Source organism: Nyctibius grandis, chromosome 1 (genome assembly GCF_013368605.1).
Source record: "Nyctibius grandis isolate bNycGra1 chromosome 1, bNycGra1.pri, whole genome shotgun sequence".
NCBI lineage: Eukaryota > Metazoa > Chordata > Aves > Nyctibiiformes > Nyctibiidae > Nyctibius > Nyctibius grandis.
Genome location: NC_090658.1, coordinates 53,347,596 through 53,366,428, shown reverse-complemented (window position 1 = coordinate 53,366,428; position 18,833 = coordinate 53,347,596). Strand labels below are relative to the sequence as shown.

Sequence of the window (18,833 nt, the reverse complement as noted above, 5' to 3'; positions counted from 1 at the left end):
ATCTTTAATTATCTTTAATTATACTTTAATTATCAAGCTGAATCTCTGTTAAGGAGCATGTGTTTGAAAAATAGACACTTTGCCTTTAAAACAAAGGCACTGAGTGTCAAGAACAAGTACTTGGTAATTCGGTGGTGAACCTTGTACAGATCTTGCAGGTCTGTGTATGGAAATGGCAGGGTGCCATAGGAAGTGTTGAGAAAGGGCCTTACTGGTGTGTGAGTGGTGTAATGTCTTTGAAACTGCAGGAGGCCCTTCACGGCAGCAGCTTCGTACCTGTTGTGGTGGGTGATTATCCTGGCCTCTGCGTTGTAATTGCTTAACTCAAAAGCTTGCAGGAATCAGAGCAGTAGAGGTCAACCGATTGGACTGCAAGCACATAGCAACAAATTTAAGTTGTGTGTGGGAAGATAAGCAGTGGCTGAACCTGAGTTAATTATGTAAGTGCCTAATACATTCAGGGCAATCCCTGGTATCAATACAGGCTGGGGGATGGAGGGATTGAGAGCAGCCCTGCAGAGAAGGATTTGGGGGTACCAGTGGATGAAAAGCTGGACATGAGCCAGCGATGTGTGCTTGCAGCCCAGAAGGCCAACCATATCCTGGACTGCATCAAAAGCAGCGTGGCCAGCAGGTCGAGGGGGGTGATTCTGCCTCTCTACTCCTCTCCTGTGAGACCCCACCTGGAGTATTGCGTTCAGCTCTGGAGTCCTCAGCACAGGAAAGACATGGACCTGTTGGAGCAGATCCAGAGGAGGGCCACAAAAATGAGGGTTCGTCAGACAGGTGTTCCATCCCATGAAGAAAGACTGAGAGAGTTGGGGTTGTTCAGCCTGGAGAAGAGAAGGCTCTGAGGAGACCTTATTGCAGCCTCTCAGTGCTTAAAGAGGGCCTGTAAGAAAGATAAGGCTAAACTTTTAAGCAGGGCCTGTTGCAATAGGACAAGGGGTAGTGGTTTTAAGTTAAAAGAAGGTAGATTTAAATTGGACATAAGGAAGAAATTTTGTATGATGAGGGTGGTGACACACTGGAACAGGTTGCCCAGAGAGGTGGTAGATGCCCCATCCCTGGAAACATTCAAGGTCAGGCTGGACGGGGCTTTGAGCAGCCTGATCTAGTTGAAGATGTCCCTGCCCATGGCAGAGGGGTTGGACTAAATGACCTTTAAAGGTCCCTTCCAACCCAAACTATTCTATAATTCTGTTTCAAACTCCTGCTTATGAGGATCAAGTGTAGCTGATATAAAGGGAAGATTAAAAAAATGTTTTTCCCATATAGCTGTCACAAGTTTTAGCATGGCCTCTTATTATTGGTTGTTACAAACTTTGAAAGTTTGAATAATGCTTCAATAAAGTGCAAAAAGTTTATACTGGTTAAAAATCATACTCTTCAGTGTGACTTCAGCCTGCTTAATTTTAACATATCCCCATGTGATCTTCAGTGGTCTTTCATTTGTTAATTTATTTTTAATGATAAATGACTGTATTTTTCCAAAGACTCATGGCATTTATCAACAGCAATGGTTACCAGACTTTTTGTTCCCTGTCCTGCTGCTTCAAATTTCGTATCTCAATTTTCCCCCTCTCCTATTTTTGTTTGCGGGCCTTTGAAAATCTGGAAGATTTGTCTCAGTTTTCATGACTGAGCTGGAATTGTAGATACATTGCCAACACTTTGACTTAGTTAAAAAAAAAAATTCCTGTTGTCATCTACATGTGCAAATTGAAGAAATTCTGTATTCTGTCTTTTCAGATTCTGGTTGTAACATACAGTGGTTACTTGTTGAAAACATTCTTGGTTATTTATTTTTTTGTTGCGTTTGGGAGCTGTCAAGGCGTTTTGTTTGTGGTTTTGTGTTTTTTTTTTTTTTTACCATACTACTTTTGCAACTTTCCCAATATTCCTGATTTATGCATCCTGGCTACAGTCTGTTCTGTATTCCTAGGCTAAAATTGATGAGAAGCATTTTGCTCATTAAAATTGAGGCTGGGAGCAGCGTGTAAATAGACTGATGTGAAAACTGTGCACTTCCAGTTTTCCTTGTAATGGTTGGGTTTAAACTGTTCTTGGCAAATAGTAACTTCAGTTGTCACACTTCTAGCTTTCACTTTTTGGGTGTGTGCCTAATTAAGATCAGGATGGTTTTCAATGGCTGTGGGGGAGAAAACCTGAAGTTCTTGGTAGCAAACCAAGCTTTGATTAATGTTTCCCAACTCAGGTTGCAACAGTGTTCAGGAACCAGCAATTCTGTGTAATAACCAATAAGGTAATCTGATTTAGGTTTGCCAGCAGTGCATTTTATAGGTTTGCAGATTTAATTAGTCTTTGGTTAGTTCATAAAAGTAAATAGCACACAAACATTACAAATGCTATGTCAGTGATCTGTTAAAATTATAAATGGTTTTAATACCAGAGGGTTCCTGCTGATGATCATGTATGTCTGGTGTCATCTGGATGAGAAAAATTGATACCAGCATGACTAAGTTGATGTAGTTGCTTTAGTTTGGACCCTGTATATCTAACGCATTGTTGTACAATAAGGCTTTCCCTGGTGAAACTGAATCTCTGTGTTCAGTGGCATTGATTTGAGCTCTAAGTTGAGATGCAGTCTTTGCAGACAAACCCTAAACTGAGCATGCTGAATTTTTAAACTTGTGTTGCAACCTGTGCCTTCCTCCCTCTAAGCAGACCAGCCAGCTCCAGTTAGATCATCCTGTCAGCTGCTAACAAGAGTGGTTCAGTACAGCATGATTGCTGTGTTGTGGTGTGACTTCTAGTGCTCCATGTTTTGTGATAAATTTGCTATGGTTTTTAACAAATTAAAGAACAGCTTACTAAATTACCCAGAAAAAAATATATCTTGATTGTTAAGTCAGTCACGCTGGATCCTCCTGTATAGGTACGTATGTAATTCAGATGTGAGATTGGAGAGTATTTTGAATACTTCTGGACTTCATGCCCTCTCATCAGACATGGCAAGAAACAAACAAGGTAATGACTGTTGAGGAAAGAACCAGCTTATGGTCTTTAAAGATCAGTTCATTCAGCCTGGTGAAGAGGTTTGATCGTTATACTCTTAGAAGAGGCTACTCACTTAAAAGCGGAAGGAAAACGCTGTTTTCACTGGTCTTTTATAACGAGGTAACTTGTCCTGGTTTAACACACTGCCTTGGAACTGAGGCCTGACGTGAGTACCGCAGGATGGGCTCTGCCAGGCCCCGCGAGAGCATCAGCACCCCGCCCTGTGCCTTGCCAGGCCACTGAGATCACTGGAAAATAAACAGTTCCATAAGCACTGGAACTAATGACTTCTTGTTTCATGTGGTTTTGTCTCTTGTGGTTGGTTTGTCTTTGGCAAAATCAGAGGGGTGTGCTCTGCCTCTAGTTTTTTTCTGCAGTAGGGCTGTTTGCAAGAGTTCTCAGGAATAAAATTTTTCTAGTGTCCAAAAAGGTGTAAACTTGAGTTCCACTTTCCCAGTTCAGCACTTAGAAGATCCTTTTCTGTTATTCATCCACCTATTTTCACAAGGTCTGTCGGAACAAATTAAGACTTTTTTGTTATGTTTGGCCAATAGTTATAAATTGGGTTGCTAGAAGACACACAAACAGCATGATTTCCCAAGACGAGGAAAGTAGTCTAAAAGTATTGGTGATTCTGTGTGGTTGTCATTATGGCCAAATTCACTGTAAGGCTCTCCTTAGACTACAGGTGCTGCTACGGTACCACCTGAGTGGTTTTTCTTAGGTAACCTCTAAAGTTTATCTACAGTAGTTGGTGAATTTGCATGACTTCTTCTCAAAGAATGTGAGAAGAGTAATTTCACACACTAAACATTTCCATGGCTTTGTAGAGAACATAGATGTTCTGCATGTTAAGGTATTTGTTTCTGTTTGTAGATAAAGGCAAAGAAAAAGTACAGTATCTGATTTTTTTGTTGTTGTTGTTAGCCTTAACTGCTGTTCTACTGTCTGGCAATATTCTGGCATGTTTCTTCCTGCAGACACTCGGGCTCGCTCTGCCAGGGCATGACTAACATTCCTTGTCTGCCTCAAAAATAGTAGCAAGTAAAATGTCATTTGTGATTCAAGTGAAATGGAAAATGAAGTTATCAGGTACCGATGCTAGTCTTGCGCTGTCTGATTTAGGTCGAATGTTTCTTTGCCTCTGTGTCGTTTTCTAGAGTCAATATGGTGTTATCTGCACGCCTGCTTCAGAAATAAAGCATGTGAGGGGATGGAGGCAAACTTTGTTCTTTCCCTCCTTGGAGCTAGTGGTGCACGTTCTCCTCCCAGATGTATGTTAAAACTGGAGAGTTCCATGTATGGCACCAGTGGGGAGTGGTGGTGATGAGAGAACTGTGCTGTGTAATGGGTCCCGTAATCCGGTAGAAGTCAGAGGTCTTGGTGTCACTTTGAGCTCCAGCCTGTCCATGGGATTTAATCAGTAAGGGACTTGTTTTTGCCTTGGAGTACTCTCCTCCTCCTTCCCTTTTTCTCCCTTCTCTATGTTTACTCTGGGTAGGTAAGCATCAGATGGGTATAAAGGGACAGTGAGAGAGGTTAAAACCCTGTCCTGCTATGTACTTTCCCTTGAAGCCTGAACTGACCAGAAGATTGTCATTATTTTGTGGGGCTTTTTTAACATAGTGAAGAATTCAAATGATATGTTATCGGTGTGGCAATGATATGGTTCACAAATTGTGTTAAAATAGCGTGTTTCCGTGTATGAATTTGAAATTTCCTAGTGTGTCAGTGAGCAGCATAAAATGTACTGAAGTTCAGTTGTTCACAGTCTGAGAGTAACTTTGTTGCTGTGTGTCACTTGATCATGCAGAGGAGATTCAGCTATTAGTGGTATTGTGCCCAGCTGCCACTCTACTGAAGTAATCTTATTTGGTGGGACAGAGCAAGTGTTGAGGAGGAAGAAAGGGGTATCTGACAGGATTACTCATTTATTGTACTTGTCATATTTTATTTTTAAAGCATGTTTTAATATAAGAGTGCATGCATGCCCCTCATCGTGGTTGTTTTACATCTGACATCTTCTTATGAGAGGAAGCTGGCACTGGAAGCTGTCTTTGAGCTTGCCCAGAGTTTACATATGAAAACCAATGTCTTGTCTTTTTTTGCCATGTGAGTTTACAAATAGATCGGCTCCTGGCATTGGCTTAGCAGGCAATTACATGAGCGCCAGAATTGACTCAGAGGAAAGGCTACAGGAGTTTTTGGCTGGGGAGAAGGGGAGACCAAAGTCATAGCAGTCTGGACTTTGTCTTGTTCTGCAATGGAATTGTGCCATTACTAGGGTTAACTGCATGATACCATGCCGATGTTGTTTTGCTGGTTTTGTTTTTGTTTTTTGTTTGTTTGTTTGTTTTTTGAAAAGGCCTGTTCCTCACTGAAGAAAAAAAATGTTACTCTGTAGTTTTACCTTTGTAATTTTCCAAAACTAAACTATTTTGATTTAAATTGTTCAAAGACAATTCAGCATTTTTTAAAATAATGAAAAGTTTTGTAATATTGTATGTAATGCTACTCTACAATGTTTGAGGATACTACTAGATGTAATAGCAATAAAAGGTCCTGCTTGGGTTTGGAAAGCTATTGTGCTGGACTCTGTACTGACATACGTACTAATCCTGGAAAGGTGCATGCTTTCTGTTGAATTCAGTGATACAGCATCCAGTGGTTAAGCTGGCCATCTGGATTTGGGGTTTGAAGAACATACATACGTTATCTTAATTTTGTGTTTGCATGAGCTCTGACTTCTTTTTAAGTATTACCAGTATTTTTTCTAAAGAGCCAAAGTAATCAAGGCTCATTAAAAAGTTACTATGGAGACCCTGTTATTTTTTTGTTACAAAAAAAAAAAAAAAAGAATTTCTGAGGTTAAACCTACTTAATATTAAAATCAGTGGAAATACATAAAATACATTTGGGTCTCCTATGCTAGATAAAAGTTCTGTGAAAGGTGGAGAGCCCTTTCAGTGAACTTAGAAGTTGCCTTCATGGTATGCACAAGTTAGGGGATGGAGGATGAAAGGGAAGACCTCTGCTGTTGTCTGCTGCTGGTTAGATTGACTGTCCTGCATTGTGTTTGTATCTTTTGAACCTTTGTTTTTTTCGTGTACCTCTTAGTTTAGGCTTGCCACAAATTTTCTTAGAAGCAAATATATTACATATACATGTGTGTTTACACTGTGTTCTCCTAGTGACACTGGCTATACATCTTCTTTGTTGTATGTTGCCTATACTTTGCTTGATTGGAAAGTTGCCCTTATGGGTGTGAAAAAACTTGGGATAAATCTACATGTCTGTGGCAGGAAGATATAGAAGGTTGACTGTGGTTGGGATTTATCTATGGACTAGCTTTTTAAACAGATACTGCAAGTAAAAATTCTTTATCTTTAACATCATGGTTTAACTTGCTCTTTACAGGAAAGAGTGCACAACAGAAGATGCTACTTGCAAGATCTCTGAATTTGACCCTGAGGAATTATCAGATGAAGCAAGTGCTGACACCTTCTATGGAACTTCTCCTCCTAGTACACCCCGCCAGATGAAACGTATGTCAACAAAGCATCAGAAAAATAACGCTGGCAGACCTGCTAGCCGCTCCACTTTGAAAGGTAAGTGTGGTGTTTTGTTATTTTCCTAAACTGACCATAAAGTCATAGTAGTAGCCCTTCATTACCTGATGGAGGAGATACACAGAAGATGTAGCCAGATACTGAGGTGCAGTGAAAGGACAGGAGGCAGCTGTCGTAAGTTGCAACAAGGCAAAACTCTTGGGTATTAGAAGAAAGGTTTTACCGTGAGTGGTCAAACAGTGAACTGTTTGCTAGAGAGGTTGTTGGGTTGTTGAATCTCCATCTTTGGAGATTTCGAAAACACAGCTGGATAAGATCATGAGCAGGCTAATCTAGTTTCGAAATAAACCCTGCTCTGAGCAGGAGGTTGGAAAAAAATGACCTTGAGAGGTATTTTCCAGTCAATTTTTTTCTGCGATTCTATGGTCTCTAGTAACGGTGTAGTTGCTTCTCTGCCTCAGTTTCATGTTCTGAAGCCCTTCACAATCTGTTTTATAGAAAAATAGACTTTTCAGTGATTATTCTTTACTCTTTAGTGTCACTAAAGCAATTAAAATGTAGCTACCACTGTTTAATTCTGTTGACATTCTAGTCATGAAGTCATTAACTAGGAAAAAAGAAGAGATACTTGATATATGTTTTTTCCTAATGTTACTAAGTAACGATATCTAATACTAAATAAAACATTTTAGGTTAAAGTATGAATTTTAAACTTACTTTAATGTTGAGCAGATATAAAATATGATAATTGCGTGTTGAAAGATAATTTTAAAAAACATGCAGTAGCTACATCTTTTCAAGCTGCCCTTCCAAGAAAAAATGTGCAATTTTAGTGGTTTTGCTGAGCTTGTGATGGGTGCAAAAAAAGCCACTTTTTGAGATTGATGCTGAACTGTATACTCAGTATTTTTGTACAGAATATACCTAGGTTTGGTGTTTTGTGTTTGTTTTTTTTTTTTTTTTTTTAAAAAAAAAAAAACAAACAACAAACCCAACAACTTTTTCAGACATGGTTATTTGCCAGAGTTGTTATGGCAACTTGACTACTTCCAGTTAATATTTTGAAGCAGGAAATTTTATCACAGAGTGCATTTACTTGCAAGGATTACATTTTCGAGGTAAAGTGTAGGGGATAAGAAGGTAAATGGTTTAGTGTGAATAAGGGAATAGAGTCTGTTCTTCAGTTGCATAGAGTTGTGAAATGCAAGTTCATAATAAAAGAAGGGCCCATGCAAACATCTTCCAAAGCTTTTGGTTCCCTTCCATTTCACACAGCCTCCAAATAATGTCACTATGAAGACTGCATTCACCATAAGACCTCTCCCTTAAACTAAATTGAAGAGAAATCTCGTTATACTTTCCAGTTAGCTGTGTAGGCATGGGAATTATTAAGCTGCTTGTATTGGCTTTTAATTGTGCCTTTTGGCTAAGTTAAACTCTTCTAATGCAACATTAACCTTATTTAGTTCTGTATATGGTAGTTACGTAACAACTTTCCTTGCTCTCTGTGGTTTTCTTGTTTCTTTCTGTGCTTTAAAAAAAAATGTTTAGTTTCTAAACAGATAAATTGTGATACTAAAGAACTATAATGCATAATATTTCATAGTAACCTTTTGATGCTGAGCACCTATTGAGGATCGATGCCTTTATGAGAAATAGGGAGCTGTTGTTTATCCTTGCTAATAGATTTTGAGTTTTTGGAGCAAGGTCTTTCTTTCTACTTGTGAGGGTTCTTGCTTCTGGAATAATAATATCCTGTTCTTGGTTGCTGTGAGTGTATCTTAAAATGTGTTTGTTTTTTTTTTCTTTTTAATGAATTGGATAGTGTTCTATTGTGTAAAATATATTTTCTGGAAAGTTCATAGTTCCTTTTGTTTAACTTTGCTTATATGTACAATCTCAGAAAATTTATTCGGGGCAGGTGGGGGAAGAGAAACCCACCCCAAACCCAACAACTTCAAAGTGGACTAGTTGATTGACCTTGAATGTGTATGCATATGCTGTTATTGAGATTGAATTGATTTTACTTCAGAAAGAGAATTCATTCAGGGGTTAGTTTGATGTAACTAATCAGTTTAAAAAGTAAACTTGAAATAACTTTTCAGGCATTTGCATACAACACAGATTTAATATATCTTTATTTAGACAACTGAAAGAATTTTGGGCATTAGGGGCTTGCTTACTTGCATCTCCAAAGTTTGTTTGTTTAATTTTCTGTCACACCAAGTCTCTTATAACTTGCATTTAGTATCAAAAAATAAAGTGACGCAATAATCTATTTAAACTAGTTTCTGAATTGTTTCTTCTGTAGCCCAAGACTCATGGGATTCACGTTTTCTAAGCTAAACGCATTTCAGAGTTGCTCCTAAGACATACGGGTGTCTCCTGCTTGTTTTTTTCTGACTCAGAGGGTGTGGAATGTCAGTCCAATGATGCTTGCTTACTTATTGAAGTGTTAGCTTCTTGGACTGTGTGAAAGACGGTGCCCCTGTCTGCTTTTTATTATGAAACTTCTGCAACTTCATGCTTGAAGGGGAACCTCTATCCGCCCTACTTCCTTATCCTCATCAAGTTCCTCAAGTTCATTTTGTCATTTTTTTTAATGAGATGTTCAGACTCTACCATGTGCCCTCTCTCACCCACCCATTGTTGCTTGGTCGTGAAACCTACCTGCCCCAGGTAGCACTAAAGGTAATTGTAACTCAAAATTTGTTAGCACAGCTGAACTTGTTTAGAGATTAATTTAAGCCTATATTACAAAACTGCATTAAAATTAGTGGTAGGGACTCATACAGTTATAACATCGATACTCATTTATTTCAGAATTGTCAGGTATATTTGAATCATTGGTACCTGTTTGGTAAAATGAGAGGATTTTGAAACAATTTGTACATTATTGTGCCTGGGCTTTGTCAAGAACGATGAATATTCGAGTATTAGGGCATTTTGGATGTGTAATAAGGAATCATATTTGTAACTTACCTTTCTTTCAGTGTGTTTTGATGGGGAATCTGAAGATTAATATTGAAGGAGAATAACATGTTAAAAATACAAACTGAAGGGGTTTAGAGGACCTCCTGGTAGCTAGAGTGTAAGTTCAGAAAGTGATCTTTAAATGTGCCAGGGATTTCATGTGTTTTGCAAGGTCACCAAAATCTTTAACATCAGAATGCTGTTAAAAGTTGATCCATTTCTGATCTACCTCAGAGTCTGGAGGGGGTGTGTACCTGTGTGTGTTTTATCTCTGCCGACCTCCTTCATCTTCCTTCTTTCCTGCCAATGCAGAATGCGTCTCCCTACTGCTTGCCTGTCCTAGCTTTTTGGGCTGTTGCCTCCTCGCGGAATTCAAGCTGATACGCTCAGCAGGACTTGTCTTGTGTTCTGTCTGCTGCTGGTTAACCTGATGAGGTAGTAACCAGCGAGAGTGAGGTACTGCTGTCTGACAGTAATGTTTGGGTAGATAAAAATGTAAAATCAATGATAGTGAATTCCATAGCAGGTTTCTTAGAATCACTGATAGGTTTCCATTTCCAGGAGGAAAACTGTGTTTGAGTTAGGTTTTTAGGTCATCTGTTGTTGTACTTGGTAGCTATTCAGAGGAAGATGTATGAATACTGAAATAAAAGTAGTATAAAGAGGCATTAATAAAGTCCATATTTGCAAAAAGCAGTTTCTGTGATGACTTTGTGATTCTTCTTTCTTCCTTATATCCTTCAGAATATAATTTCATTTTTTTCCAGAGTTGAGTGCCATTGTATGCATTGTGACCTGCTCCAATCCTACGCAACTATGGAAGGATTAAATTATGTTTTTTAGATATGGGGATTGGGAGGAGGCTATGTGGCAGGTCACACCCTTATTAACTCACTTATTGCTCATTAACAGCTGAAAACAGGGTTCGTAATGGAAACAAGCAAAGTAAGGTGCTCTGACCACATACTTCTCCACTTTCATTTCAGACATCTCTGCAACCTTAATACAATGCCTTTGTGTGCATACATTTGGTAGTCTTTGAGCTACGTTACCACACCAGTTCTTTTCCAGTGAACTGCTGTCTAACATGAGTAGAGATTGTTTGGGATTTTGTAATGAAGGAAACAGATTTCTGTATGACTGTGCCTTCTTTTCTTGCAGATGCTGGAGGATGTGTAGTGAACGAAACAAGAATAAAGGGCCATCTGATAATTTAAGTCAATGAAGAACATCATATAATAATGGCATTCTGTCATGAAAATTTGTGTGATGCTAGGCAAATAGCACAAATTAAAATCTTCTGTCTGTTTCTTGTTTTCCTAGAAGCAACCTAGAGATTCTGGGATGTGGTTTGCAAATTGTTGAGCATTCAATGTGCAGTTGAAGTCGGGGAGCATTGAACATGAAGTGCTCAATGTTCTGAAATGTTGAGCAATACCTCTTACCATTTTGGCACACCAAAGTATGCTGGCTTGACATATCTTTCTCTATCATGGTTTTCCATAGATAGAAAGGGAATAATATTATTCTTCCACTGAGCAGGCCTGTTTTGCAAATAAGCTTATTAGTATTACCAGTATTAATAGATGTTATAGTGAGGAGCACAGTAGCAAAGACTCTTAAAGAAATTACTGCTTCTAGAGTGGGGAGTGAGCCACGTGCAGCAGATAATCCTTAGAGTCACAGTGAACAGTGAAAAGACGACAGTATTCAGCCATTGTTCTGAAAGTCTTTTCTGTTCTTGAATAAGCAGGGGCCCCGTGGCTGTGTAGCTTGTTGTGTTCCAGCTGCTGATGCCTGGGCTGCAGCTAGTCTACATACAGGTGCTTCCCTCCAGCCTGCCACCCGTTCCTTGAGAGAGAGAACCACTGTTTTAATGCCCAAGTAGTTCCTCCTCTCCTGATCTGCAAAACTGAGATTGAAGTGCTTTTGTTAGTGCTGGAGAAGAGTGATAAGGTCTGCTGCTCCCAAGAAAAGAACAGGAAGAGAAAAGGAGGTTGCACAATTAGGCAGGAAAGGGCTGCTGTTAACGTATTAAGGGAGAAGGCAAGTGTTTGTGTGTTGGGAGAGTGGGGAAGTAGGCTCCTGCTGTTACAGCAGTGTATTAAGACTACAGAGGGGTTCCCAGAACTAAGATGAAGCCCCTCAAGAGCCAGGAGTGGATCATTCAAGCTGAATTTCACAATCTGTGCATCTTTCAGTTTTTATAAAATTGGATGTGCAATGGAGTCTCTCTAATTCTGTTTAACTTTGAAACCTTAATTACTCTGTATTTTGAGTTTTTGTTTGGGAGGTTGTGTGACAAATGTATGGAAAATGAACTTGGAAACCATTCTTTTCCTTTTGATCATACTCAGTTCTCAGTAGATGGCATACTTGGGATAATGAGAATTCTCTGAGGTCCTTTCTACAAAAGAGGTAAAGCAAGAGCAGGAAAAAAATTTCCTTTGGTGCTGCTATTGATTTAGCTATACTAGTGGTAATTTCCAAGACTGCACTTTACTTCTACCCATGCGTGTTTTGCTTTATAGGTATTAAACAATGCTTTACGCTCAACCTAAGAAATGTGATCGGGAGCTGGACTGAATGATGCTTTTTCTTGTTGCTGCAGCCACATTCATTCTTTTTTTTCTCTTCTTACAGAAAAGATGAGTATGCCAACTCAATCTGTGCATAAGGACAATGGGAAAACCACTGAGAATGTGGAGGAGCACAGCTATAAGCAAGGGAAAAAGATCCGAGACACCCTAAGGACTACAGAACGAGATCACAAGAAAAACGTGCAGTGCTCATTTATGTTAGACTCAGTTGGTGGGTCTCTGCCAAAAAAAACAATTCCAGATGTTGATCTCAATAAGCCTTACCTCAGCCTTGGCTGTAGCAATGCTAAGCTTCCAGTCTCTGTGCCCATGCCAATACCCAGAACTACACGCCAGACTTCTAGGACTGATTGCCCGGCAGACCGCTTAAAATTCTTTGAAACCCTGCGGCTTTTGTTAAAACTTACCTCAGTCTCAAAGAAAAAGGACAGGGAGCAAAGAGGACAGGAAAACACCTCTTCTGTCTGGCTGAACCGATCCAATGAACTGATATGGCTGGAGCTGCAAGCTTGGCATGCTGGCAGGAGCATTAATGACCAAGACCTCCATCTCTATGCAGCCCGTCAAGCTATCCCTGATATCATCAATGAAATCCTCACTTTCAAAGTGAACTATGGAAGCTTCTCCTGTGTAAAAAATGGATCCAGTCTCAATGGTACTTCAGGAGAAGGAGTTTGCAAAGCAACACATGGAACTAGTGCTTTGGGTTACTCAAGTTACCATGAACACCTCCATCGCCAGCGGGTCTCATTTGAGCAAGTAAAGCGGATAATGGAGCTGCTAGAGTATATAGAAGCACTTTATCCATCTCTGCAGGCTCTTCAAAAGGACTATGAAAAGTATGCTGCAAAGGACTTCCAAGACAGAGTGCAGGCACTCTGTCTGTGGTTAAATATTACAAAAGACTTAAATCAAAAACTAAGGATTATGGGAACTGTATTGGGCATCGAAAATCTTTCTGACATTGGCTGGCCAGTGTTTGAAATTCCTTCTCCTCGACCATCTAAGGACAATGATCCAGAGGATGAAGAAGTTGATAGGGAAACAGAAGTAAAGGAATCCTCAGGAACATGCACAGAGGAGAGTGATGGTGAAGAACAAATCTCTGAGGACAATGTTGAGGAACTTAGACAAGCCATCAAGAACAATTTTACTAATAAGCCAAATTTTGACTTTCAGGACCGTTTTTCAAGGAGGCTTGATAGGCTTGAATCTGAGGATGACTCCGCCTCTTGGATTATTCCAGAATGCAGTGCTGAGGCAAGCTGCAGCCAACACGGTTTGACCTCTATTTACAGGCCGTTTGTAGATAAAGCACTGAAGCAAATGGGGTTGAGGAAGCTAATTTTAAGACTGCACAAGCTAATGCATGGTTCATTGCAAAGGGCCCGTATGGCGTTGGTTAGGAGTGATCACCAGCTGGAGGTAGGTTGCTACTGGTATAAACGGGTAACAGGAATACCTCCCCTGCTGTATTGTTTCTAACTGAAACTGGAGGAATTGGTTGCTTTGTTGGTTATCGAAAGATAGTGTATGTTATGATTTAAGAGCTCAGTTCTACTTCCACTGAAATGAATATGTCATTTGACTTGAATTAGGATTTGTGTGAAGCATAGGCTAGTTCTCTGTTCTTGTTTGTGATTGAAATGACGTTTTTATGATTACATCTTTGCTTATTACATTTTCTTATGTCTAAAGCCTAAGTCAAGAAAGTTGCAATGGAAAATTAGGCACAAAAGTTGAATCGTGAGAAAAATTAGCTATGGAAGTGGTCATTTTCCTTTTCTTGTCTTCCAAGAGTGGATATCTGTCTGCAAGACATCCTTTATGAAAACATCACTATTGTTTTGGGTTTTTCCTCCTCTAGATGAATGAAGTACTGTGGTGGCACGTTATGCTTAAGGCCAGATCAGATAAATGAATGGACTCTCTTAACCTTGAAATTGATGAAAGCAGGTCATGTTGGCATGTTGCATTCTTTGGCTGGCTCTTAGTTCAATTTTTTTTTCTTTGGATCATTTTATATTCTTAATTAAGAATGATTGTGAGTTAATAAAAACGAAATTATGAAATAAGCAGTAGATGAAGGACAGTAGCTGAAGTTTCATATGGTAGGTTCTGGTCACTGATTCTTTCAAGGCAGAATATTGTTTCTTAGTAGAAACTGTTACCTAACTTGTAGACATTTTTATATTAGGAAGAACTAGTAGTAAGGATAACTTGCCCTCCTCGATAAAGTAGCACTGTGTGTGGGGCATAACCATGGATTCTGGACGAAGGAATTTCTTAGCTAACATACCCATTCTCATATGGATACCACATGTGGTCTTTGACACGTTGTTGATCTCTTTAAGTGTTGACTGTCACATTTGCAAAAGGAACAAGAATTGTTTACCTCCCTTGGAAGTTATTTTTTAGGATGAATAGATTTATAGTTATAAAGTTATTTGATCTTGAAAAAGTTTTTATTCATACTGTTGCTAGTGTAGATATTACTGTAAAAAATGAAGCATTAGTTTAGTTTTTATTTATTCTTTAATCGGTTTCAACTTGTGTTCTAGGAAATTTTGCATTATGAATATCTTTGTGTATTTCTAAAGAGTCATGTGCCTAAGCAAAACTTTCAGGTATCTGTTGAAGTAACCAAGAGTTCCTGCCAAACCATATATACTTACATAGAAAGTTCAGCTTAATGTATAGGTAGAAATACCTTTAAAAAACAAAGGAAATAAAACACAATTTGGGGGTATTGAAAACTACTTTGAGTGTATTTTTGAATTTGCTAAATACTTCAAATGTTGACTTCGTAAGGGGTCTTAAAACAAGTTAGTGAAACACTAGTAGCTGGAATCTTTGCTGCAGCTTCACAGAATTAAACTTTTTGTAATTTAGCATTGGGTAACTTGTGTAAGATGTAAGGTTAATCTTGTTCTCCCTCTTTCTCTACTCTTGCGACTTCTTCGAATGTTCATTTTCAGTAATTTTCTTTGGAAGGTTGTCGTCTTTTAAGAAATGACTTTATGACTAAAGGTAAACGTTATAAAATTGTAAGCTTCTTTCCTGCCCCAAAATGAAAATAATGCTGTCAAAAAAAAAGAAAATTCTGTTTGTCAGAAGTATGGTACCTACTGCATCAAAAGACGACGTCAGACTAAAATAGAAGAGACCGTTTTGAATTGCGTGGTCTTTGCATCTGACTACTTTGAGTGTAGTGTCTTGTGTTTTTTTTTTTTTTAGCGCAGTTCCGTTTGATATTTGTGTGCAGCCAGAGCTGTTAGTATTTTGTTAATCTTTGTTACTTCTGTTATTTTTTATATCTTGACTGTGTGTTTGTGTATGTACATACACTTTAAAATCTCTGGACATACTTTCATTTCTATTGTTACTTAAATACTATCTTTCATCCAAAATGTGATCTCTGGATTCTTCTACTGTATGCATTTTAATGCTCATTTAATCTTAAATATACATGAATGTTTATACAGACAGCTGGTTTTAGCATTTTTTTAAAGTACAAGTTTCATTCGTCGTAGGCTCCGATACTTTAACAAGGCTCTAGGCACTTTAAGTCTGGTTTGTGTAGAAGTTGTATGATTTGATTCTTAAAGACAATGGCTATTATTTCTTATTTTAATTTACAAAATCAGAGATGTTATTTTAGTAGAACAGTATTTAAGCCCATGTACCCTATTTGTTGTTTATTCAACTGGCTGCACTTTTGAGTATGGATTTTATGTATGATCTCAATAAATGGCTTGGACTTTGTTTTCTTGGGGGTTTTTTAAAAAGTATTTGGTAGTCACTTGAAACATCTCAGATGGGGCCTGCTGAATATTAAGATTAGTCAAATTGAACAACAGAAGTTTAGGTGTCTAATACTAAGCCCTAATGTCATGTGCGGTTATCCTTAGTGTTAGAAAATGAAATAACACAGTTATTCAATTTTGTTGTGTTATTTTTGCTCATAGACTGGTTCTTTAATATTTTTATAAGAACTAAATTTTCCAACACTATACTTGCATCACAATAAGGATTATATTTCTTAAATATTTTGTTGTACTGTAGAAGTGTAGTATTTTAATGAACTGTTGTTAATGAAAACTTCTTGTATAGAAGCCTTTAGCTCTGGTGCTGTACGTTCCTTTAAAAGAGAGTTAGAAAAAAGAAGATATTAATATACCATCTAAGAATATAAGTTCTTATACTTTAGATCAACTAGTGATTAAACTTCAACAAAACTAGGTATAAAGGAAATCCCCACTCATGCATGTTTGCTATCTCTGCATAATGAGCTAGTGGTTTTATAAATGACTTAATAACCTGCAGCACATAATATGTTTTGTGCCAATGTTAGACAGTAGTGAATATGCTATTCCATCCCCCTTGACAGTGGAGAAATATCACAATATTAAAAAATAAAAACACTAAGAAAACTGAGTTTGCCAGTATCTGTAATTTTGTATCTGTAATTTTGTGTGGCTCTTCTGAGAAAGCAGAGTTTGTACAACACTGTAGGCACAAATGGCAAAAATGTGTGTGTGGGTGTAAAGGAATAAACAATTTCTTGTTTTTGTTTTCTGCTAGATAATAAACTTATATGTGGCTTAAATTTTTTTTAACTTTCTAGGCAGCACTTAATAATTTGATCTAATTTCTGGTAATGTTTTCCCCTCCTTTGAAGTGATGTTTTATATTTGGCACTGAAGAAAATACCTAAAAAATGCTAGTTATGTCTAATATATGAATGAAGGATATTTAGGTGTCATAGCAGCGGTGAAATGAGAATTAGAATAAAAAAAGCTTAATCTGAAGCAAATCTTATCTTTAGATGTTGTACAGTGTGTTGTTATCTTTAAGAGCTGCACACATACCTGCAGTCCAAATTTTCTTCCTAAGTTAAACCCCAGAGTGCCTGCATGTATGGCTTTGCTTAGAAAGTTACTCCAAGGTATATAGCTTAGATACCATGGATGTCCATTTCAGATAGTTTCAATTATTTTCTCTAATTATAAATGTAATTTAATTTAAATGTAATTTTCATTTAAATGAAAAATAAGTTTATTAATTGAAAAAAACCAGCTTGATCTCTTTATATTTTATCTTCCTTCTTTAATTTCAGTTTCAATTTCCTAACATCTGCCAAAGTTCCTAAGTTACTTTTTCAATAGTTCAATTCAGCTAGTGACGCTTTCTTGAATATTTAATTACAGTACAATGTGGAGTTTTATATAATATGTGCACTATGTATTTGAAAAGGAACGAGATTACTCACCTGATGTAGCCAAGTGCAAACTTGTTTCTCTAGATGTAGTCATTAGTGTAAGATCTTTTGATTTGTTTTCTTAATATATTTTGAAATTCTCAAGTATTGTATCTTATAATGACTTGAATATATGTTTCTATATATTATGTTAGGCTTAACTTGTATGTTCATCATAACTTCAAACAGCAGTTTCTTCCTGTGTAGTGAGGTGATCTCCAGCTTTAATGAATGCTTTAATCATTTTAAAACAGAAATATAAAGTAAGAGATTGTTTTGTTCATTCCCAGGGGTCCATAATTGTTGTTCTCAGCCTGCTGATCCTCAAATACAAAAAATAAAAAAAAGTTAGCTTTAAAAAAAAAAAAAAGAGAAATTGAAACTTCTGTGGCTGATTTGCCAGTTAATGGAATCTTACCTTTTAAAAATGGACTTTTGTGCATGCTACTTTAGATGAATACTAAATCCTAAAGAATTTAAGGATCCTTTTCATGATACCTATTTCTTGTTACAGTTTGCAGAATTTCCAGATCACATGTTGTGTTCAGATTATGTGCAGTTATTAAATTCCCCACCTTGTTGTGAGCAAAAATGCAGCACTGTATCATGGGAGGAGCTGAAATCCATGGATTTACCATCTTTTGAACCTGCATTCTTGGTCCTCTGCCGAGTCCTGCTCAATGTTATCCATGAATGTCTCAAGCTAAGATTGGAACAAAGACCTGCTGGGGAACCATCTCTTTTGAGTATTAAACAGGTTTGTTTCAACTGTTTGTTTTGGGGTTTTTTTTTCATATTTCCTATTTGAAATTACTTGGTCATTTCGTTATGATATGGTTGTCGGTTTAAAGAAGAATAGTTTAAGAAATGACAGTGTATAATTACGTAATAACTTTTATAAGTAGTCTTGTATTTCATATGGACATCTGGTTTTTGCATAGTAAACAACTGGTCATATGTACCTGTCTGATTTAGACTTCCAGGAATCAAAACTGATGATTAAAGAATTATCAGCCAGTGAACGTAAACAGTATTTGTTCCATTTGCATTATAAGCTATACAACCTTGTCCAGCACATCTTCCTCCATTTGGGTTTCTTAGGCAGCATAACCAGTTTTAAGGGTCTGTATATTTATTTTTTTTTTATTTGATCCTTTTTTATTTGCAAATGTAAGACCTCTGCCAACTATGTGGTGGACACATAGTAGAAGTTGATTAAGAAGAGAAACAAAATGAAAAAAAAAAATCTTCTTTGCCAGAATATTGTTTTATATAAATATCTGTTATTTTGTGTGGGTAGTGACCCAAGGTTGTTAGTCTTGTCACTGGTTGAGAATGTTGTATGAGAATTTCTCTTCTGGTGGTTATGTGATACAATGAAGGCTGTTTAGATCAATGCCATTTTTCAGA

The 18,833-nt window shown here is 37.6% G+C and overlaps 1 protein-coding gene across 8 annotated transcripts in view; it reads left to right on the top strand.

Annotated features, from left to right (window-relative positions):
• The window catches only part of MAP3K4 (mitogen-activated protein kinase kinase kinase 4), an 83,919-nt gene that overhangs the window by 13,550 nt on the left and 51,536 nt on the right, over positions 1-18,833 (top strand). For all 8 annotated transcript variants that reach the window (XM_068398382.1, XM_068398410.1, XM_068398391.1 and 5 more), the window contains exons 2-4: positions 6,439-6,629; positions 12,207-13,588; positions 17,938-18,180. In XM_068398382.1, the coding sequence (XP_068254483.1) occupies positions 6,439-6,629; positions 12,207-13,588; positions 17,938-18,180 (1,816 nt within the window). The remainder of the gene's footprint in view (positions 1-6,438; positions 6,630-12,206; positions 13,589-17,937; positions 18,181-18,833) is intronic.